At 44.2% G+C, this 20,822-nt stretch overlaps 2 protein-coding genes across 2 annotated transcripts in view; one reads left to right on the top strand and one right to left on the bottom strand.

Annotated features, from left to right (window-relative positions):
* LOC128822731 (F-BAR domain only protein 2-like) overlaps window positions 1-20,822 on the bottom strand; it is a 195,170-nt gene that overhangs the window by 57,911 nt on the left and 116,437 nt on the right.
* LOC128822738 (uncharacterized) lies at window positions 1,837-4,141 on the top strand. Its single transcript, XM_054004553.1, has 2 exons — window positions 1,837-3,184; window positions 3,973-4,141. Exons 1-2 carry the CDS (start codon window positions 2,125-2,127, stop codon window positions 3,975-3,977), a joined length of 1,065 nt encoding a protein of 354 aa, XP_053860528.1. The 5' UTR covers window positions 1,837-2,124; the 3' UTR covers window positions 3,978-4,141.

Genomic DNA, 20,822 nt, shown 5'->3' with positions numbered 1-20,822 from the left:
TCCCAGGGTATGAAAAACAGTCCAACTATTTGTCAGTTTGGCATCCATTCAGCAACACAACCAATATGGCAAAAATATCCATCTATTTTGCTGTATCACTATATGAATGATATTTTAATTGCCTCCGACAGCATAACGTTATTGAGTGATTGTTTTGCAGCTTTAAAAATGACACTGACCAGCAGAGGTCTGTGCATAGCCACAGACAAAATTCAAACAGAACCTCCTTGGAAATACTTGGGCTTTAAACTACTCAAAACAACAGTCACTCCACAGCTGGTAACTTTAAAAACCAACATACACATGCTGAATGACTTGCAAAAGTTATTGGGCACCATTAATTGGATTCACCATCTGCTGAGAATTACAACAGAAGAATTATCTCCTTTATTTCAATTGTTAAAAGGGGACCCAGATCTCTCTTCTCTTAGGCAATTGACAAGAACTGCCCAAAAGACTTTAGAGAGTATAAGTGATAAAATCAATAAGTCCTTTGCCACATATCAAAAGCCAGATATGCCATTGTGGCTGATCCTGATTTTACAATTTTTCCAACCCTATGCTCTTATTGGCCAACGTGATGTGCAAGAACATCATCTCTGGTTATTAAAATGGATTTTCTTGCCACACACCTTTTCAAAAACTATAATCATTCAACTTGAAATAATTATTTGACTGCTGTTGATGGGACGACTCTGATGTAAGAGCCTGATAGGATATGATCCGGCAGTAGTACATCTCGCTATTACTGCAGCAGAATTAGAGAATCTTTTCAAGGATTCACTGTCATTTCAAATTGCTCTTGCAGACTATAATGGACAGTTTATTCACTCAGTGCCTTGACATGCATTGTTGCAATATTTCAAAGAACTTCCCTTCCAACTGCGTCACTTACAAAGACACCTATCCCTGATGCAAAAACTGTTTTCACTGATGGATCAGGGAAAACATACAAAGCTGTGACCCTGAGGAGAAATGATACAGGACAGTGGAAACACTTAATAACCTTCCAACCCAGATCTACCCAGTTAGTCAAACTAGTGGCCGTGGTAGAAGCATTTAATCACTTTTCACAGAAACATATTAACATTGTTTGTGATTCTCTTTATGTTACAGGAATCATCAAGAGAACAGAGCATTCATTCTTGAAGGAAGTTTCTAACAAAGATCTTTTTGTATTATTAATCACTTTGTATAACTTTTTACTTCACAGGTCTCATGAATATTACATTCTGCACCTTAGATCACACACCAGTCTGCCTGGCCCTAAAGTGGAAGGTAATGCAATAGCAGATGCTCTTGCCATGACAAGTCACTATACCACAAAAGTTAGGGCAGGCAAAAATTTTTCATGATTTCTGTCATCAAAATGTCCAAGCATTGGCTAAACAATTTGGCTTGACCTTGCAACAAGATTGAGATATAGTGAATACTTGTTCACAATGTCAGCAGACTTTTTTCTTACCACAAACATTAGATACAAACCCACGAGGATTAAAACCTAATGACATTTGGCAAACAGATGTTACCCACATATCGAGTTTTGGGATTTTAAAATATGTGCATATTTCCATTGATACTTTTTCAGGTTTCATAGTAGCATCAGCTCACAAAGGTGAGAAATCGAGAGATGCCACCTGACATTGGCTGCATACTTTTACTACTATGGGGGTCCTTCAACAGATAAAAGTAGATAACGGACCTGCACATACACGTTGAAAAACACAAGATTTTTTCCACAGTTGGGGGATCCAACATGTTGCAGGTATTGCCCATTCTCCAACAGGGCAAGTCATAGTGGAAATGGCACATTACACATTGAAAAACATGCTACAGAAACAAAAAAGGGGAAATCTGGTAGGTATGCTCCATACCTCAAGAGCAGCTTAACAAAGCAACCTATGTTTTAAATTTTTTGAATCTTTCCACTAGGGATGACCTAATGGCACATCAAAGGCACCTAGGTCAGACAACTGATGGAGAAGGAGTTCACCCAGAAGCTACATACAAAGATGTACACAGCGGTCAGTGGAAAGGTCCAGTTCCACTGTTAGCTTGGGGGAGAGGTTATGGGTGTGTTTCTTTGCCCACAGGACCATATTGGCTTCTGGTGAGATACATCAAATGCAGCTAAGGATGACAACAGTGAATCTTGCTGTCCTTCTACTGCTATACTGCCATCAAGTGGTGGAAGGAAGAATCTACTGGGCACACATTCTTGAGCCACCACTGTTTTGCCCTCTGAACTGGTGGGATCCAGAACCTCCCCTCATCAACAATGGAATGAAATGGGTAGGAGGAACTTGGCTTCCTCCCCTAGATCAGGATGTTGTAAATACACGTGTTACCAATGCTTCTTATGTTACTGATTTACTGCCTACATGCTTAATGTGGAATCAAACAAACACCTTTTTCTCCTTACCTTGTGCTAATTTTTCTATGCAATTACATTTAATATATGTATCCTCGGGAATGGTAAAAACTTTGACTGCTATTACATTGCTGACCATTCTGTCTACCTCCAACAATTCTGTAGATGCCACTACACCTCATTTTCCCAAATGTTGTTTTACATCCATTTCCAATTTACGACATTTGGAATGGACATCATGTATAGGACAACAACTACAACAACAATTCTTACAGTATGGGAGAGTAATTGACTGGGGACTACATGGTGTCCTTAGAGAAAAGGGGACAAATATAACCATCCTCCCGTTCCAAAAGGCAAACTGCAGTATTGTTTGGCATGATGGTGGAATGGCCAGATCATTGATTCAGTATTATCTAGATAGTAATCAATCACGTGTTCAAAAGCATTTCTGGAAGATGTTGTTACCTGCTTTTGGTAATACGGTATATCAGGTGAACTTGGTTAAGAACCGTACCATCAGAAATTTGACATTGCCAAAGAAACAATCACTAATGACTTGTACTTCACACCTGTATGTTTTTGCTTTAGCTAATGATCTTTCAATTGAATATAGGAATGGTTTGTATTTTTTATCTGCTAATTCTTTTGTCTTTAAATCATGTGTAACCAATGAAAAGACGAATAATTTTTCTGTTCTTCCCTTTAAAAGAAAACTGGAAATTTGGGTACCTGTAAATCTGACTCGGACTTGGGAAGGACAAGATGGTCTTTCACAATTGGCTCAACTATTCCAAGAGGAAATCCAAAAGAGTAAGAAACGAGTTCACAAATTTCTGGGTTGGTTGATTTTTGCCATAATTTCTGCTGTAATAATATAAACTACAGCCTTTGTGGCTGTTGCAGCTTTAACTAATTCCATTCAAACTGCCCACACTGTGGGACAAGCCTTAACCAATATTATGAAAGAGTTACAAACATAAGAGCAAAGTGACAAGGAAATAATGACCAGATTAGATGTCTTGGAAAGCGCTCTTTTGTGGATTGGCAAAAGAGTTGAGACTCAAAAAACCCACATATCCTTACATTGCAATTGGGAACACATTCATAACTCACTATGTGTCACTCCTCTTTCATGGAACGAAACGGAACAAAACTGGCAAACAGTCAAAAACCACCTCCAAGGAGCCTTTGATAAAACTTTAAGACAAGATATTCACTCATGTCACACTCAGTTAAAAGATCAACTCAGAGCTTTGCAAACTGGCAGAACAAAAGGTACTGACAGACTTAAAAAAATTATCTCTCTTGGCTAAATCAGAAAAATTGGTTTTCAGGAATAAATTTACAAGTTTGGGGGTTTATTGGATTGTCTGGCAGTGATATATTTTTTAATTTTCTGTCTTGTCCTTTTCAAAAAAAAAATCAGAGCTGTTAAAGGCACACAAAAACAAGTTATGATTGCACTTGCTTTGTACATGACGTCAAGAAAAAGAGAAGGGGGAAATGTTGGGGTAACAAATGTTTGCTTGAGGGATGTTAGCAGGAAAGAGTTACACAGAGAATAGCAGTGGTGGCAGCTGACCCGTGTCTCTGAACAGGTTGAATGGGTTGAACAGGAACAAGACACCATTTCTACTAGAATGTGAAGAAATTCAAACAGAATGGTCTTCATGGTCTACTGGCCTGTGACTCTGGAAACAATAATAGAAGATATCAAGAGGACAGATTTATTGTAGAACTGTGATTAAACTTTTAGCCTGTAGCTAAATATAGCATTTGCTTTAGGGGTATAAAACCTAATGTGCTTTGTGAATAAATAAGATTCACTTGCACCTCTGCTAGTGTGTCTCGTCTTTCATGCATCACACCCAACATGTATATTTAACTCCTGCAGCATAAATCTATGTTTAATTCAGTATAAACACTACATTTTCAGATAATTTCTCAAACTGCAAATAAAAAAGATATGCTTAAGTCAAACAAATAGAAAGACAGTTGAGAATCTGATGAGTTAACTTGATACTCACTGCTTTTAAACAAATGTAATTATTCTAGACATTGGGTGGACTCTACCAAATATTTTCTCTTAAAACTTGCAGAGATTTAATAATAAAAAAAAAAAAAAAAGAAAAAAAAAGATGTGCTCAAAGTAATGACTTTTATTTATTGTAATTAAGATTGAGTCTGCAACATTTTCCCTGCCAGTAAAATAACCTGGAAATAGAATCCATCAACATCCCTTTCATCATAACGTAGTTGTTTAGCCTCCAAATGAAGCTCTTGAGGGCAGAATATCAAAAGGCCAATCTCAAAGCAGTCTTAAATGCCATTTAAGTTTCTTTACCCTTCTCAGCTACTAAGACTGACCCCCAAACTTTCAAGACTCTCATGCTAATAATTAAATATATATGAATAATCCAGGCTCAAGTAAAACCAATCCTTATTTCAGATCAGTATCTTTAACCTTCACTTCTAACAGAAGAAAGCAAAGATTTTCTTTAACACAAACTTTCTGTATTTTGTCCATTGCAGTTGCCTAACATTTGTCTTTGAGAGTGTTTTATTTACAGCTTGATAAGAGACAAATACTCATGTTTAGTACTGAAACACACAGAGATATGATGATCAGATTAGTATTTTTAATTTGATTTAACAGAGGCCAGCTTACCTCCCAAAACTTCACCTTGCTCATGCAATAATGTATTCTTTTCTCATAGGGAAGACTATAAAACACAATCTGAAAACCTCTCAGTTATTGAAGAATTGGCAGAGATAGTAATGAGATGGAAGCCACACAAAAAGTTTCAGTAAGCAGGTCCCACTTTTGTCTACGAAGTCAACTTGGAAATTTTAAATATGCTTTCTTCTTAATGATATCTATTAGCTTATTTTATGCTTCACCAAAATGAGCAGAGTTAATAAACAAGTCCCTTTCCCCACACACCCTCTCTCCTTCCCTTGAATTTACTAGCTATTTTACTGCAAGAATGATAAATAACACCTGTGACAACAGCATTGCATAAAGAAAAAAAATACAGGTTATTCTGATAGTAGACTCCCTTCTGAGGGGAACAGAAGGTACCATATAAAGATCAGACCCACTCCTTAAGGAAGTCTGCTGCCTCCCTGGGGCATTAAAGATGTGAAGAGAAAGCTTCCTACCCAGTACAGCCCTCAGATTATTATCCAGTATTGATTTTTCAGGTATGCAGCAATGAGGTTGCAACAAGAAGTCTGAGGGCAATCAGGAGAGACTTCAGGGCACTGAGACGACTGCTTAAGGGATCAGAGGCACAAGTAGTGTTCTCCTCTATCCTTCCAGTCACAAGAAATGAATAAGGAAGAATCAGGAAGAGCCAGCAATTCAATACCTGGCACCAAGTGTGGTGTCACTGGCAGAACTTTGGGGGTCCTTGATCATGGGTGTCGTGGTTTGACATGGAAGTGAAACCGTGACAATGGGTCAGTCTATACAACACCAGGCCTGCTGGGTTCACCTGTCTCAAAGGGAGAAAAGGATCTTTGCACAGGAGTTAGCAGGGCTCATTGAAAGAGCTTTAAACAGTCTTTGAAGGAGGAAAGGGATAAAACCAAGCTTGCTACAGGTAAGCTGGGGGAAGGGCGGGGGGGGAGGCATGTGACTGAGGGGTGTGCTAGCAAGGTCCTTTGCTCTGCCATCTCAGTGGAGGTAGGGAATGGAGATCTATGTGGCAGCAAAGACACAGGGGTTATTGATTTATCAGAAACTATGGAAGTGCCTGAAAAGAATCACATGGGAATGAGGGCTTCTCCCCCTAAAAAGATGGCCAGATCAATAGCCCAGCTGAAGTGCATGTACACCAATGCATGTAGCATGGACAACAAACAGGAGGAGCAACAAACATTGCACAGCTGGAAAACACTATGATATAGTTGCCATCATGGAGACATGGTGGGATGACTTACACAACTGGAATGCTACAATGGATGCCTATAAACTCTTCAGAAGGGACAGGCAAGGCAAGAGAAGTAGCAGAGCAGGGTAGCCCCTGTGTGTTAGGGAGTGTTTTGACTGCCTAGAGCTTGCCAGTGGTGATGAAAGGGTCAAGTGTTTATGGGTAAGGATCAGGGGTGAAGCCAACAAGGCAGATATCCTGGTGGGAGTTTGTTACAGACCACTCAACCAGCATGAGGAGGCAGATGAAATATTCTATAAGCAGCTGGGAGAAGTCTCACGATTGCTGGCCCTTGTTCTCATGGGGGATTTCAACTTACCAGACGTCTGCTGGAAATACAACACATCAAAGAGAAAACAGTCCAGGAGGTTGCTGGAGTGTGTGGAAGAGAACTTCCTGACACAACTGGTGAGTGAATCAACCAGAGGAGGTGCCCTGCTGGATCTGTTGTTTATGAACAGAGGACTGGTGGATGATGTGATGGTTGGAGGCCATCTTGGGCACAGCAGTCACAAAATTAATGAGACTTCTTAGAGAAGTAAGGGAGGGTGCCAGCAGAACTGTTCCTTTGGACTCCTGGAGGGCAGACTTTGGCCTGTTTAGGATACTGGTTGAGAGAGTCCCTTGAGAGGCAGTCCTGAAGGGAAAAGGGGTCCAGGAAGGCTGGACACTTCAAGAAAGAAATTTTCAAGGTGCAGGAGCAGGCTGTCCCCATGTACCAAATGACGAGCCAGTAGGGAAGATGACCAGCCGGACTGAACAGAGACATTTTGCTGGAACTCAGGAAAAAAAAAGGAGAGTTTACTAACTTTGGAAGAAGAGGCAGGAAACTCAGGAAAATGTCCTGTGTTCCAACTTGGGGTCCTCACTACAGGAAAGACATTGAGGTCCTGGAGCATGTCCAAAGTAGGGCACTGAAGCTGGTGAAGGGTTGTGGTGGTATATACCCATCACCCCCTCCTTTCCCCTCATCCTTGAGCCTGGTCTACAATCTCAGAAGCTCCAGTTGAGCAGTGAAGCATCCCTTGATGGTACCTGTCGGTCCACAAGGCACACCCTGGTTGTACCAGGAGCACTTGTATGGTAAAGGTAGGAAAAATCAGAAACAACATCTGTTGCATCCTGGGATTGGGTTTTAGGGGTTCTTATTTGCGGATTTCGGAAGTGGTAAAAGCCGAATCCGCGCGAGAAGCAAGCAGGGAGGGGAAAGAGCCATCGTACAAAAATGTTGTTTCCCCTGAACGTGTTTCCCCATCTTCCTTTCCTACCCTTTGTGGATATTCTCAGCTCAGTCAGAGAGAAAGAGAAAGGTTTTCTAACCAGGCAAGAGCCTGGGAAACAGTTGGGAAAGAATGTAAATAATTCTCTAATCTATCTTGTTATTCACATTGTTTATAGATATGCTCTGCCACTGTGCGTCATTCACTGTACACCAATGGTGTGACATGTTTTTACTCTAAGACCAATGAAATTAGTCTTCTCGATGTCCTCTATATATAGAGCGGTATATTTGAAATAAATCAGAGCTCATTTTCTTTGCCTTCTGATCTAGAGTTCTCTGTTCCCGTCCTGCTCGACAGCAACAACCCTTTCTTCCCCTAACCTAGGTGGGCAGGGGGGAGTCCTCTGCCATTTTAAGGCGCAGGGCTGTGCTCCTGGCTCCCCCAAGCTCCCCCGGCACCCCTGCCTTAGCAAAATTGGCTACTTCGCTGAGGAACTGACCCTAAACCCCTTTTCCAATCTCTTTTTCCCTGCTGAAAATCCCGGTTCTAGAGCTGCCGCGCGCTGCTCTGTTTCTTTAAACCCCTTCCTTTGTCTCCCTGAGGAGGCCAAGGCCACGTGCTCGATCCCTTTGTCTTCCCAAGATGGAGGGCAGCCACATGGCAGGGTCTCTTCTTCCCACAACCCCTTTCTGTCCTTTGTTCCCTGTATCCCCACCTTTGACCCAACCCCCACCTGCCTCCCTGTGGGCGTGGGCGCCACCCCCTTGGGAGGTCAGGTTACTCCCTTACCCATTGTTCTCCCTTGAGTGGGCGTTCCCTCCAGTCCTTTGCATGTCCTCCCTGCTGAGTCATCGACTCCGCCCTCCCCCACCCAGGAGAGCTCTGCCATCTCCACCCCGCTGCCTGAGGGAGGCAGCCCCCGTCCTGTTCCCCGCACCCTGTCCCCATCTTCCCATGGGTCCCAGAAGCCCGGGCGGGAGGGAAGAGGGGGGAGGGAGGAGCAGGAACCCCTACCTCCAAGTTCCCATGGACCCTGGATGTTGGGGCAGGAGGGCAAAGGGGGGGGGGAATCGGAGCCCCTGCCTCCACATTCCCATGGTTCCCAGAGAGCCGGGAGGGAGGGAAGAGGAGGGAGGGGGGAGCAAGAGCCCCCGACTCTGCATTCCTATGGTTCCCGGAGACCCGGGAGGGAGGGAAGCAGGGAGAGCGGGAAGCAGAGGTGGGTTTCTGAGCATTTTCCAGATTCTGTGGAATGGGTCGAGGTGGCAGCTGAGAGGCATGTAGAGGGGTCAGAAGCCCAGGACAAGTTTGTCTTGGAAGCAGCATCCATGAACACTGACACACAGCTTGAGATCCCTAAAAGGCCCAGAAGCCACGTGGTTGCCTTGGATGCTGTGCCTCCAAAGAACGCTGGTCCAAAGCAGCCTCCATCAAGATGCCAGTGCTTCCACTGCAATCGGAGGGGACATTTTGTTATCTAATGTCCATTTTTGGGGAGGGCACCCCCAGGGACAGTGGGAGGGGAGAGAGGGGGGGGAGGGAGACCCCATTCCCCCAAAAAACTGCAAAAACAACGCGCATCTGCCTCGCGTGAAGATAAAAATAAGGCAGGCCACAGCACCTTAAGGGGAGATGTGATTTATCAAGTAATTGTGCAGGTGGTAGTTCAAGGCATCAGGGTGCCTGTGAGTGCGGCAGATGACCCCACCAATCGGGGGGTTGCATCAAACTGCAGGCGATGCAAAAGGAAAAAGGACCCTACAGTCTCTTTAAAAATTGCTTTTCCCCAAAGCCCCAGAAAAACCTTCCAGACACTCTAGTCTGTGTATCCCAGTTCCCCTATCCCCAAACACCCCAAGAGGAACCACCCCCAGCGTCTTCACAGCAAGCCCTCTCCATCTGCAAAGGGCAGCCGTTGCAGCAGCTGAAACACCAAGAGCAGAAGCTGAGCGAAGAAGATCAAGCAGCCGTTCTTCTTTTTTATATTTTGAAAAACAGGGAATTGTTGCATCCTGGGATTGGGTTTTAGGGGTTCTTATTTGTGTTAGCTAGCCGAGTCTTGTGTACCCTTGTGCTTCCCCCGTGTCGTCCCCCCCCCCCACCCCCGCGGTGCCTAGCCCCAGGCTGCCTGCTTTTGGGCTTTCCCCTCTGCCACTCCTGTGACCACTCCCCCGTCCAGTCCCGGGAACCCCGTGTCTGCCGCCCCATCCCCACGATCCCACTCAGCCCGAGGCTCAGTGTCCGCCCCTGCGGTGTCCGGATTGGTCGCTGTCTTACGTCATCACCGCAGCACCCGCACCGATTGGGGGTGGGGGGCGTCTGCCCTCCCTATCATATCCCCTATATCATCCCGCTCCTTCACGGGTCCCGGCGCCATTTCCCCCACGTGGAGTGGGAAGCGCGGGTCGCTACCCCCCCACCGCAGCTCTCCGCGACAATAAAGCCTTCCCGCCTTCCTCGTGGGTGATCTGGACATTCCTTCCCTCTTTGCCTCGGACCCTCGCGCGGGCGACAGAACCCAGCAGACCCCGACCGGCATGCCAACAGCGGCGGCACGCAGGAGAGAAGCGGCGGACCCGGGCGTCCGGGGGAGGCAGCACCGAAGGGCACCAGAGCTGTTCCGGACCTGGGAGAAAGAGTGTGATGCTGCAAACATCTGCCCAAAAAAGGTGGGAAACTGTCCTGGTTCAGGGCAAGTCTGGGGAAAGAATTCCCCTCCCCCCCACAAAAGGGTTCCTTTAGGAAAGCAGATTCAATTGGCCCCTCCCCCCAGCCAGTTCGGGAGAAAATACCTCTGGAGGAAAAAAGTGGAAAAAACCTGTTTATTATACAAGAGAACTTAGACACTATTAAACAATAAGACTTCTTGCCACTCCAAGAGAGACAAATTCAGAGCAAATCCCCCCCCCGGGCTGCAGCTCAGCTCACTCAGTCTCTGACCAGTCCTTCCGGCGCTGGCAATGCCGCGGCCCCGGCCCGGCCCGCTGGGCCACAGGTGTGAGCTGCTGATGCTCTTCTGGTGTTCAGTCCAGAGCAGATCCAGAGAAAGGAAAAAAAACACAGTCCAGGGAACTTCTCTGCCTCAGCTAGCTAAAACTAACTAGAAAAAGCAAAGGAGAGCTCTGTCTCGCTGTCCGTCCGTCTGCAGACAACACCGTCCCGGAGCAGGAATGTGGAGGAGGGAGTGAGTTTTTTGAAAACAAACCCTGAGCTTCTTCCCTCCTCCTTTCACTCTTGGAACAAGACTTCAACATAAACAGGGCAGACGATTGGGGATAAAGGCATCATACAGCCACCCTAGGACATTCCACCCCTTATCCCCATATCGTCAGCTTACTACTAAAACTAATATATATATATATTCAAACCCTATAAATAGATACATTATACATCTAATATACAACTATACACAGACAATGGCAGCAGTATTCAGGAAACAGTGATAGTTATACATAGTTCTCACCCAACAATCAGATCTCCCTGAGGTACACATTGTGTTCTTCCATCTCTCTGCATTATCCACCATGTACAACCTGGTCCCTGAGCAAAGACAATCCCACGAATGGGTTTGTCCGTACTTGAGGCAGAATTGATCCACACTGTCTTTCCTAACAAGCCTCTAACATGCACTACTGGGACTTTGTCTCCATCTACTATATGCAAAAGCTGAGACTGGGCAGGGCCCCATCGACTGGTAGAGCCTCGGGTGTTAACTAACCAGGTGGCTTTTGCCAGATTCTGTTCCCAATTCTTGAGAGATCCCCCACCCAATGCTTTCAGTGTGGTTTTCAACAATCCATTGTACCTCTCTACTTTTCCTGCAGCTGGTGCATGGTAGGGAATATGGTACACCCACTCAATACCATGTTCCCTAGCCCAAGTGTTGATAAGGCTGTTCTTGAAATGAGTTCCATTGTCGGACTCAATCCTCTCAGGGGTACCATGCCTCCAAAGAATTTGCTTTTCAAGGCCCAGGATGGTGTTACGGGCAGTAGCATGAGGCACAGGATAGGTTTCCAACCATCCTGTGGTGGCTTCTACCATTGTGAGCACATAACGCTTGCCGTGGCGTGTCTGGGGCAGTGTGATGTAGTCAATCTGCCAGGCCTCCCCATATCTATACTTGGACCACCGCCCCCCGTACCATAGGGGCTTCACCCGCTTGGCCTGTTTGATGGTAGCACATGTCTCACAGTCGTGGATTACCTGAGATATACTGTCCATGGTTAAATCCACCCCTCGATCTCGTGCCCACTTAAAAGTGGCATCTCTACCCTGATGGCCTGAGGCATCATGGGCCCATCGTGCCACGAACAATTCCCCTTTGTGTTGCCAATCCAAGTCTATCTTTGATACCCCTATCTTTGCAGCCCGATCTACTTGCTGGTTGTTTTGGTGTTCCTCATTGGCTCTGCTCTTGGGGACATGGGCATCTACATGACGAACTTTCACAGGTAGCTTCTCTACCCTGGTAGCAATGTTTTTCCACTCATCAGCAGCCCAAATTGGTTTTCCTCTACGCTGCCAATTAGCTTTCTTCCACCTCTCCAGCCACCCCCACAGAGCATTGGCTACCATCCATGAATCAGTGTAGAGGTAGAGTTTTGGCCACTTCTCCCTTTCAGCAATGTCCAGGGCCAGTTGAACCGCTTTGAGTTCAGCAAATTGACTCGATCCACCTTCCCCTTCAGTAGCTTCCGCAACTCGTCGTGTGGGACTCCATACGGCTGCGTTCCACTTCCGTTTCATTCCTACAATGCGGCAAGAGCCATCAGTGAAAAGAGCATAGTGTGTTTCTTCTGCTGGCAGTTGGTTATATGGTGGCGCTTCTTCAGCATGTGCCACTTCCTCCTCTTCATCTGCAAGACTAAAGTTTTCACCTTCAGGCCAGTTTGTAATTATCTCCAAAATCCCAGGGCGATTCAATTTTCCAATCCGGGCGCGCTGCGTAATAAGGGCAATCCACTTGCTCCATGTGGCACTGGTGGCATGGTGGGTGGAGGGAATCTTTGCTTTGAACATCCACCCCAGCACCGGTAGTCGGGGTGCCAAGAGAAGTTGTGCTTCTGTACCGATCACCTCCGAGGCGGCCTGAACTCCTTCATAGGCTGCTAAAATTTCCTTCTCTGTTGGAGTATAGTTGGCTTCAGACCCTCTATAGCTTCGACTCCAAAATCCCAGTGGTCGGCCTCGAGTCTCACCAGGCACTTTCTGCCAAAGGCTCCAGGACAAACCATGGTTCCCGGCTGCAGAGTAAAGCACATTCTTCACATCTGGTCCTGTCCTGACTGGGCCAAGGGCTACTGCATGGGCAATCTCCTGCTTGATCTGGGTGAAGGCTTGTTGCTGCTCAGGGCCCCAGTGGAAATCATTCTTCTTGCGAGTGACCAGGTAGAGAGGGCTCACGATCTGGCTATACTCAGGAATGTGCATTCTCCAAAAACCTATGGCGCCTAAGAAAGCTTGTGTTTCCTTCTTGCTGGTTGGTGGAGACATCGCTGTGATCTTGTTAATGATATCTGTAGGAATCTGACGCCGTCCATCTTGCCACTTCACTCCCAGGAACTGGATCTCTCGAGCAGGTCCCTTGACCTTGCTCTTCTTGATGGCAAAACCAGCTTTCAGGAGAATCTGGATGATTTTCTCCCCTTTCTCAAATACCTCTGCTGCTGTTTTCCCCCACACAATGATGTCATCAATGTACTGCAGGTGTTCTGGAGCCTCACCCTTTTCCAGTGCAGCCTGGATCAGTCCATGGCAGATGGTGGGGCTGTGTTTCCACCCCTGGGGCAGTCGGTTCCAGGTGTACTGCACGCCCCTCCAGGTGAAAGCAAACTGAGGCCTGCATTCTGCTGCCAGAGGAATGGAGAAAAATGCATTGGCAATATCAATAGTGGCATACCACTTTGCTGCCTTGGACTCCAGCTCGTACTGGAGTTCCAGCATGTCCGGCACAGCAGCGCTCAGCGGTGGAGTCACCTCATTTAGGGCACGGTAGTCCACTGTCAATCTCCATTCTCCTTCGGATTTACGCACAGGCCAGATGGGGCTGTTGAAGGGTGAATGGGTTTTGCTGACCACCCCTTGGCTCTCCAACTCACGGATCATTTTGTGGATGGGGATCACGGCATCTCGATTCGTTCGGTACTGCCGGCGGTGCACTGTTGAGGTGGCAATTGGTACTCGTTGCTCTTCTACCTTCAAAAGTCCTACTGCAGATGGGTTTTCTGATAGTCCAGGTAAGCTGTTCAATTGCTTGATGCCCCCTGTCTCTACAGCTGCTATTCCAAATGCCCACCTGAGTCCCTTTGGGTCTTTGAAATACCCACTTCGGAGGAAGTCTATGCCTAAAATACATGGGGCCTCTGGGCCAGTTACAATAGACTGTTTCTTCCACTCATTTCCAGTCAGGCTGATCTCAGCTTCCACTGAAGTAAAGTCCTGTGATCCCCCTGTCACACCAGCAATAGAAACAGGTTCTGTCCCCACATAGTTTGATGGGATTAATGTGCACTGCGCACCAGTGTCGACCAAAGCTTTATATTCTTGTGGTTCTGATGTGCCAGGCCAACGAATCCACACCGTCCAGAAAATACGGTTTTCCCTAGCCTCTACCTGGCTAGAGGCAGGGCCCCTCTAAGCCTGGTTATCCTTCTTTCCTGGGGCATATGTCTTGGAGGTTCCTTCAAGGGGATCGAAAATATCGTCATCATCATCATATATGGCAGTTTGGTTATGGGTCACTGGAGCTGCTTCCCTTTTGGTGAAAATTCCTCTCGGAGTCTTGCTTCCCTTCAATTCACGCACCCGCTGTGCCAGATCAGCAGTAGGTTTCGCATCCCATTTCCTCATATCTTCTCCACAATCGCGCAGGAAGAACCACAGCTCAGCTCGTGAGGTGTACCTTCTCTCCCTATCTGAGGGACGTCTGCGTTGGGTACCAGGACCTCTGATCTGTACTGCAGAAATTTTAAGAAGGTCCTCTTTAATCTCCTCCCTAAATCCCTTAAGAGTCTCCTCTATCTTGTTCTCTATCTTTTTTTCTATCTTTTTTTCTAGTTTCTGCACTTGTGTTTCTACTGCTGCAATTCTCAAGTGTGTTGGGCCATGTACAGCATCTGCATATGCTCGGAGCTTCTTTGTCATATCAAGCACAGTCTCCTCACCGTCACCTTGCTTCATTATTGCTACAGCAGAAGCATATTCATCTGGCCCAAGTCTTACAAGTTTTCGCCACATCACAGATGTACATGGTACCAAGTCTGGATTTACAGTATCTAGATCATCCGAGAAGACAATCTCTACCACTGCCATTTCCCTCAAGCGTTGAATTCCTTGCTCTATAGTCTTCCACTGGGTTTGCTGCATATAAAGATCATCTGCACACAAGTATCTTTGTGCTACACTGTCCAGAACCCGTGCCCAGAGGCTGCGAGGATTAGCCCCCCTCATAATTCCTTGATCAATGGCAGGATCATGTGACAGGGATCCCAAATGTCTCGCTTCGCTACCATCCAGAATTGTAGCCTCCCCTGCAGCATCCCAAAGACGGACCAACCAACTAATTATAGACTCATCAGGTCGTCGAGTGTAATCCTTCCTTAGGCCACGAAGGTCCTTCAGGGAATAGGACTCAGTAGTGGCTTCTGATCCTGCATCAGTTGCCTTAACTTCGGCTTTTGTGTCAGTAATTAGCTTTGAGGGTCCTTCTCCTGGATCATCATCATCAGTCCCTGGCCGGTCAGTTTTGCTTCTCTTCTTTCCCGCAGCAACTGCCAGTGGTTTAGGTTCACTGTCTGGTTTAGCTACAGCCTGAGTAACTGGGGGGTTGGCTGCGGACTGAGTGACTGGGATTGCTGCTGGTTTATCTCCCTGCCCCCCTGCCTCTGTCTGCTGGCCTACAGTATCTAGCAGTGTGCGATAAGCATAAGCCAGAGCCCAGCTTATTGCAATGATTCTTTTCTCCTTAGAGTCATCATGGCACTTCTCTTTCAGGTATTTCCCTACCTCATCTGGGTTCTGAATTTGTTCACTTGGAAAATCCCACTCTACAGGGTCAGAAAATTCCTTCAGGGTCTGGCCTATTTTCTCCCATTCTCCACACCACTTAGGATTTTCCACATCTGAATGAGGGGTTTCATCAGTCCCTCTGGATTTTTCAGCCTTCACTCTAGAGAAACTGCAGGCTGTATAAAGGAAGTTTCCCAGGATAAATACCAGAAAGAGGGTCTCTTTAACATTCAGGGGAGACTGAACATTCTCAAAAAATGACATAACATATTCAAAAGAGAAGAAGGAAAGGAGGGGTTGGAAAACCTCATCCTCTGCTCCTCCTCTAACAAACCAGGTGCAATTACTAATAAACTCCCAGAACATCCTACTGGAACTAGGATGCAGGGTAGGGTGAAAAAACCATAAAGCATACATATTTTGAACAGAATCCAGTATCTTTACAAGCGCCTTATAAATCACTATTGCCAAGGCCAGCACAATAGCTATTTTAATTTGTGCTCTTCTACTGTAAAAACCGCGTGTAAGGGACAATCCTAGTGACCAGAAAAGCACTAAAACCTCAAAAAGGCCTAGTGACCAGAACCACATGAAGGCCTCCACCCCAAGAGACATTATGGATGTAAGCAACATGGCTACTGGGTGCTTTAACCCACTACAAAACAAACACAACCAACATGCAATCGGTAGAGGAATAAAGGTTTTTTCCACTTTCTCGAGCCCCGGTAGTTGGGCGCCAAAATAATGTATGTGTCCTGGTTCAGGGCAAGTCTGGGGAAAGAATTCCCCTCCCCCCCACAAAAGGGTTCCTTTAGGAAAGCAGATTCAATTGGCCCCTCCCCCCAGCCAGTTCGGGAGAAAATACCTCTGGAGGAAAAAAGTGGAAAAAACCTGTTTATTATACAAGAGAACTTAGACACTATTAAACAATAAGACTTCTTGCCACTCCAAGAGAGACAAATTCAGAGCAAATCCCCCCCCCGGGCTGCAGCTCAGCTCACTCAGTCTCTGACCAGTCCTTCCGGCGCTGGCAATGCCGCGGCCCCGGCCCGGCCCGCTGGGCCACAGGTGTGAGCTGCTGATGCTCTTCTGGTGTTCAGTCCAGAGCAGATCCAGAGAAAGGAAAAAAAACACAGTCCAGGGAACTTCTCTGCCTCAGCTAGCTAAAACTAACTAGAAAAAGCAAAGGAGAGCTCTGTCTCGCTGTCCGTCCGTCTGCAGACAACACCGTCCCGGAGCAGGAATGTGGAGGAGGGAGTGAGTTTTTTGAAAACAAACCCTGAGCTTCTTCCCTCCTCCTTTCACTCTTGGAACAAGACTTCAACATAAACAGGGCAGACGATTGGGGATAAAGGCATCATACAGCCACCCTAGGACAGAAACAAAGGATAAGCAGCTATCCTTTGTAGCCTTGGTAAACCATTTACATGAATCATACCCTGAGAGGAACAATACCATTGTTCCTGGACTTTCTGGGGAAAAAAGGCCAATAGTTACCAGCTTGGGTTATGTCCAAGAGGGAAACTTACTGATGACTAAAGCTAATCATGACAACATGGTAATCAGTCAAAGGTTGGACTCAGTGATCTCAGAGGTCTTTTCTAACCTAAATGATTCTGTGATTCGGTGACACTATAAACAGCAGTCCTGAGTGAGGCCCTTTGAGCTCTCCTGGACTGCAGTGGGCTGAGTCAGCACCTCCCTCTAAGTGGGGCCTCTCAGAGCTCACAAACTCTCAAGTTTGTGATAGTCAAAGGACCATCACTGATGATGAGGCCTAGGCTGATATCCCCCATCTCCATGCTCCTCCAAGTGCAACCCTTACCTGTTGGGAAACACAAAGGGAATTGACATATTTCACTGAACCTGAGGGGAGTTTTTGATAGGTACATTTACACATGTAAAAATAGGTGTAAACATGGTTTTGCCTGTGTGTGTGTGAATCTATTATCTTTGCATCCATATCCTTTGCACCCTTACCCCTTTTGCATTCCTGGTTTCTGTGTAAATCATTCCAAATTACTTCTAGTTTGATCTTCCTTTATATGCTTTAATCTGTTGCAGTAAGCAATAGAGTGAACCTTGCCATAGAACTGTGCAAAGTCACTTTTTCACAAACCCAAATTAAACTCCTCTTTTTCCAATACTTTCGATAGTGTTTCTTTAAGTGGCTAAACCACTCATTCGTGACAATGGGTCTAGAACACAAATCTTATTAAGAGTGGCTGAGGGATCTGGGGATGTCTCTAGAGTCCCTGATGCATCATAGCCCAAAGCACTGAAAAGGACAATCTAGATGTTGCCATGTGTCTTGGGGATGGCTTATTATCTCATCCCATTTTTGGGGTCTTTGATCTGTTTCGTTTTGTGCTGTACACACACAGGATAGAAAAAAAATAGTGCATAAATGAAGATTAGCTCTTAGAAAGAGAATTGAATATCTAGTGAGATTTCAATCACTTAAGGATACATACCTAGCTATCAGGATGCTAATGAGAGTTTAATATTCTCCAAAGGAAGCGGGCCTCAAAAATTTAGTGAGCTCATCTGATTGTATATAAACATTCCCACCAAGCATCATCCTAAAACACTTTCCAGGGAAAGCTTCTGCAGCTCACAGCATTCCACCAGTCAGGACAGATAAGGACATGAAGAAAAGACAAATAAATGATAGTTTTATAGGCACATTGAAGAAGACAGCTGCTATTTGACAAAAGAATAAAGCAAATAAATCAGAAGTGGGGAAGTTGTTAGGCTTTTGAAAATGAGGAAGCTTTAGTTTCCCAGAGCAGAAGATGGGAAAGGTAATTTGAATAAATGGACCATTTTTATTTCAAATTATTCTAACAAAATACAATGAGTGGCATGCATAAACTAAGCAAACATGAGTCTGCAGCTCAGGATGCATCTCAGACTGGGAAAATATATGTACTGTTTTTCTTGTTACAAGAGATGTGACTTTCATGACAATAAAAGTGAATGGCTAGCAATGAGGGGATACTGATCTTATTCAAAGATGAAGAAATTGCAAATACATGGATACAATTTCACTTTTATTTATAATACAGTACCCTAATAGATATTTAGCCCACATCTATGAGAACAGTATTTTCAGATATACACAAGGCAACTACAGAAGAGGGTTTATAAATAAAAAATTTATACCCCCTACTTAATATATCTACAAAGTGACACCAATTGTCTTGAAGACAGCTAGTTCTTTGTCAACTATCTTGAAAACAGTTACAAAACTTATCTCTAGTATAGTGAGAGGCAGTCATTGGGAAGATACAGGTTTTGCTAAGGTCAAAAGAATAAAATAATTTGCACTTTCCTCAATAGGGGGGAAAACATTTTGATGTTTGGATTCTTAAACAAGGCAAATACAAAGGCTAACTACAATTGTTAAAAAGAAAAACATAATATAATGCTATACCCTGAAAAAGAGCCCCCAAAAAGTATATAAATGAACTGGAAAAATCCTGCCCAGCTAAAAAGGTAAAACAAATCAAAAACTCAACAAATGAACTAGAAACTATTTTATATTTGTATCTGCTTTTGGAACCTGTCTCCCTTATAGTTTAAGGGGGAGTATGCATGACAGGAAGAAATGTTATCCCATTCAAGCATATATTTTTATTAACTACATTTAATTTTCAAAAACTGGAAATATTCAGGCACTCAAAAAAAGTATCTGCCATTCATCCTCATCCTAAGGGTTCAATTTACACACACACATGGATATATATAAACATTAACATATCTGTTTCAAACAAAAGCTTTTAAAAATTCTATAAATATGTACTTGTAGTTACAAGTGCAACACTAAATCATATACTTGTTTTTGTTAAAAACTGAAGTTTGTCAGTACAAATCATGCATGAAAGGAGGGCAATTTTTTCTTAAAACTACATATGCTTCAAATGGCAAAGCTTTGTGTGTCTGGCTCAGTGCCAGTTGACAGCTCAGCTGGATATCAATACTCATTCTGACCTCCCCCTTGCAGCATGTCACTTCTAAATTGTTTTTGCAGTAGAAAGTTTATTTAACCTTTCTCTCAAATTATGTAGACCAACCATCATTCTGCTATTTCTTCATAGCAAAACAGGTCATGTTTTCTGACAGCACAAAAGGCAGACAGCAATTCCTAATGATCAACTTGATACAAGTGGAATTTCGACTGTTTTAGCTTCAATTGATTCTGCTGATAAAACAAATGATGGTTTTTAGTGTTTAGATATTAAGCTGTATCACAAAGGTCAATTCTGTGAGTACACAAATGTATAAGAAATCTTTATCCTGCTGTAATCTGAACCTGTTTCATGTTTATCAGCAATTTTTAAGCTTTCTAATTTAGAAAGCAGGAAATCAAAATATATTTTCTCAACATTAGTCTTTCTAACACCATCTAACACCAACTCCCATTTTTATTGTCTGTTCAAAAAAGAGAAATGCTTTTCTAAAAAGATAAGGAGAAATTATTTTTTTCCTGAAAAATGACTTTTTTATTCTAGAAGTAAAAAATAAGAAAAATCCCCAAATTCAAGCATAGCTTATTTGAATGAATGCAGAATAAAGATGAATGGTTGTTTTACTGTTTCTGAGGTAAATAACATGTTTATGGCATATTTAGCATGTGAGTACCAGATTGCCTTGAGCAAATGTTAGTTCATGGATTTGGTCAGCACTACTTTACCAAAAAGATGACGAAGGACAGAAAATTTAACAACTGGCCTGATATCAGGCCAATCTGAGGGGAAAACATTGAAGTAATACTGTATCTTTAAATCTAATTCTACAAGTACACAGTTCCACAATGATCACTGAATTTCTGACTACTTTTTGTTACATTCTCAGGCTTATATATCAGCCTAGCTGATATATAGCCTCTAGAGATGCTTAAGACTTGACCAAATCCACCTGTGTTTTAAATTCAAGTTAAAAAAACCCTATAGTATGGTGATAGCACTCCTTTTGAAAAAGAAGAAACTATAGTGGAAGCATAAATAGCTACAATTATCAGTAGTAACTGGTAGTCATGTAGAGAGAAAATTAGAAAGGCAAAAGTTCAGCTAGAACTCAATCTGGTCACTGTTGTGAAAGATAATAAAAAGTGTTTTTCTAAATACTATATAATGAAAAGGAGGGCCAAGGAAAATCTCTATTAAATGGGAAGCGAGGAAAGGGTTGGAGAAACTTATAGAAAAATTTTTAGAATATGGGTTTTTGAAGGACTGTGAATCAGAATATAACACACCAATATTACCAGTTAAAAAGCAA

Source organism: Vidua macroura, assembly GCF_024509145.1.
Source record: "Vidua macroura isolate BioBank_ID:100142 chromosome W unlocalized genomic scaffold, ASM2450914v1 whyW_random_scaffold_38, whole genome shotgun sequence".
Classification (NCBI taxonomy): domain Eukaryota; kingdom Metazoa; phylum Chordata; class Aves; order Passeriformes; family Viduidae; genus Vidua; species Vidua macroura.
The sequence above is the reverse complement of the archived record's forward strand: the minus strand, read 5'-3'. Positions and strand labels throughout refer to the sequence as shown.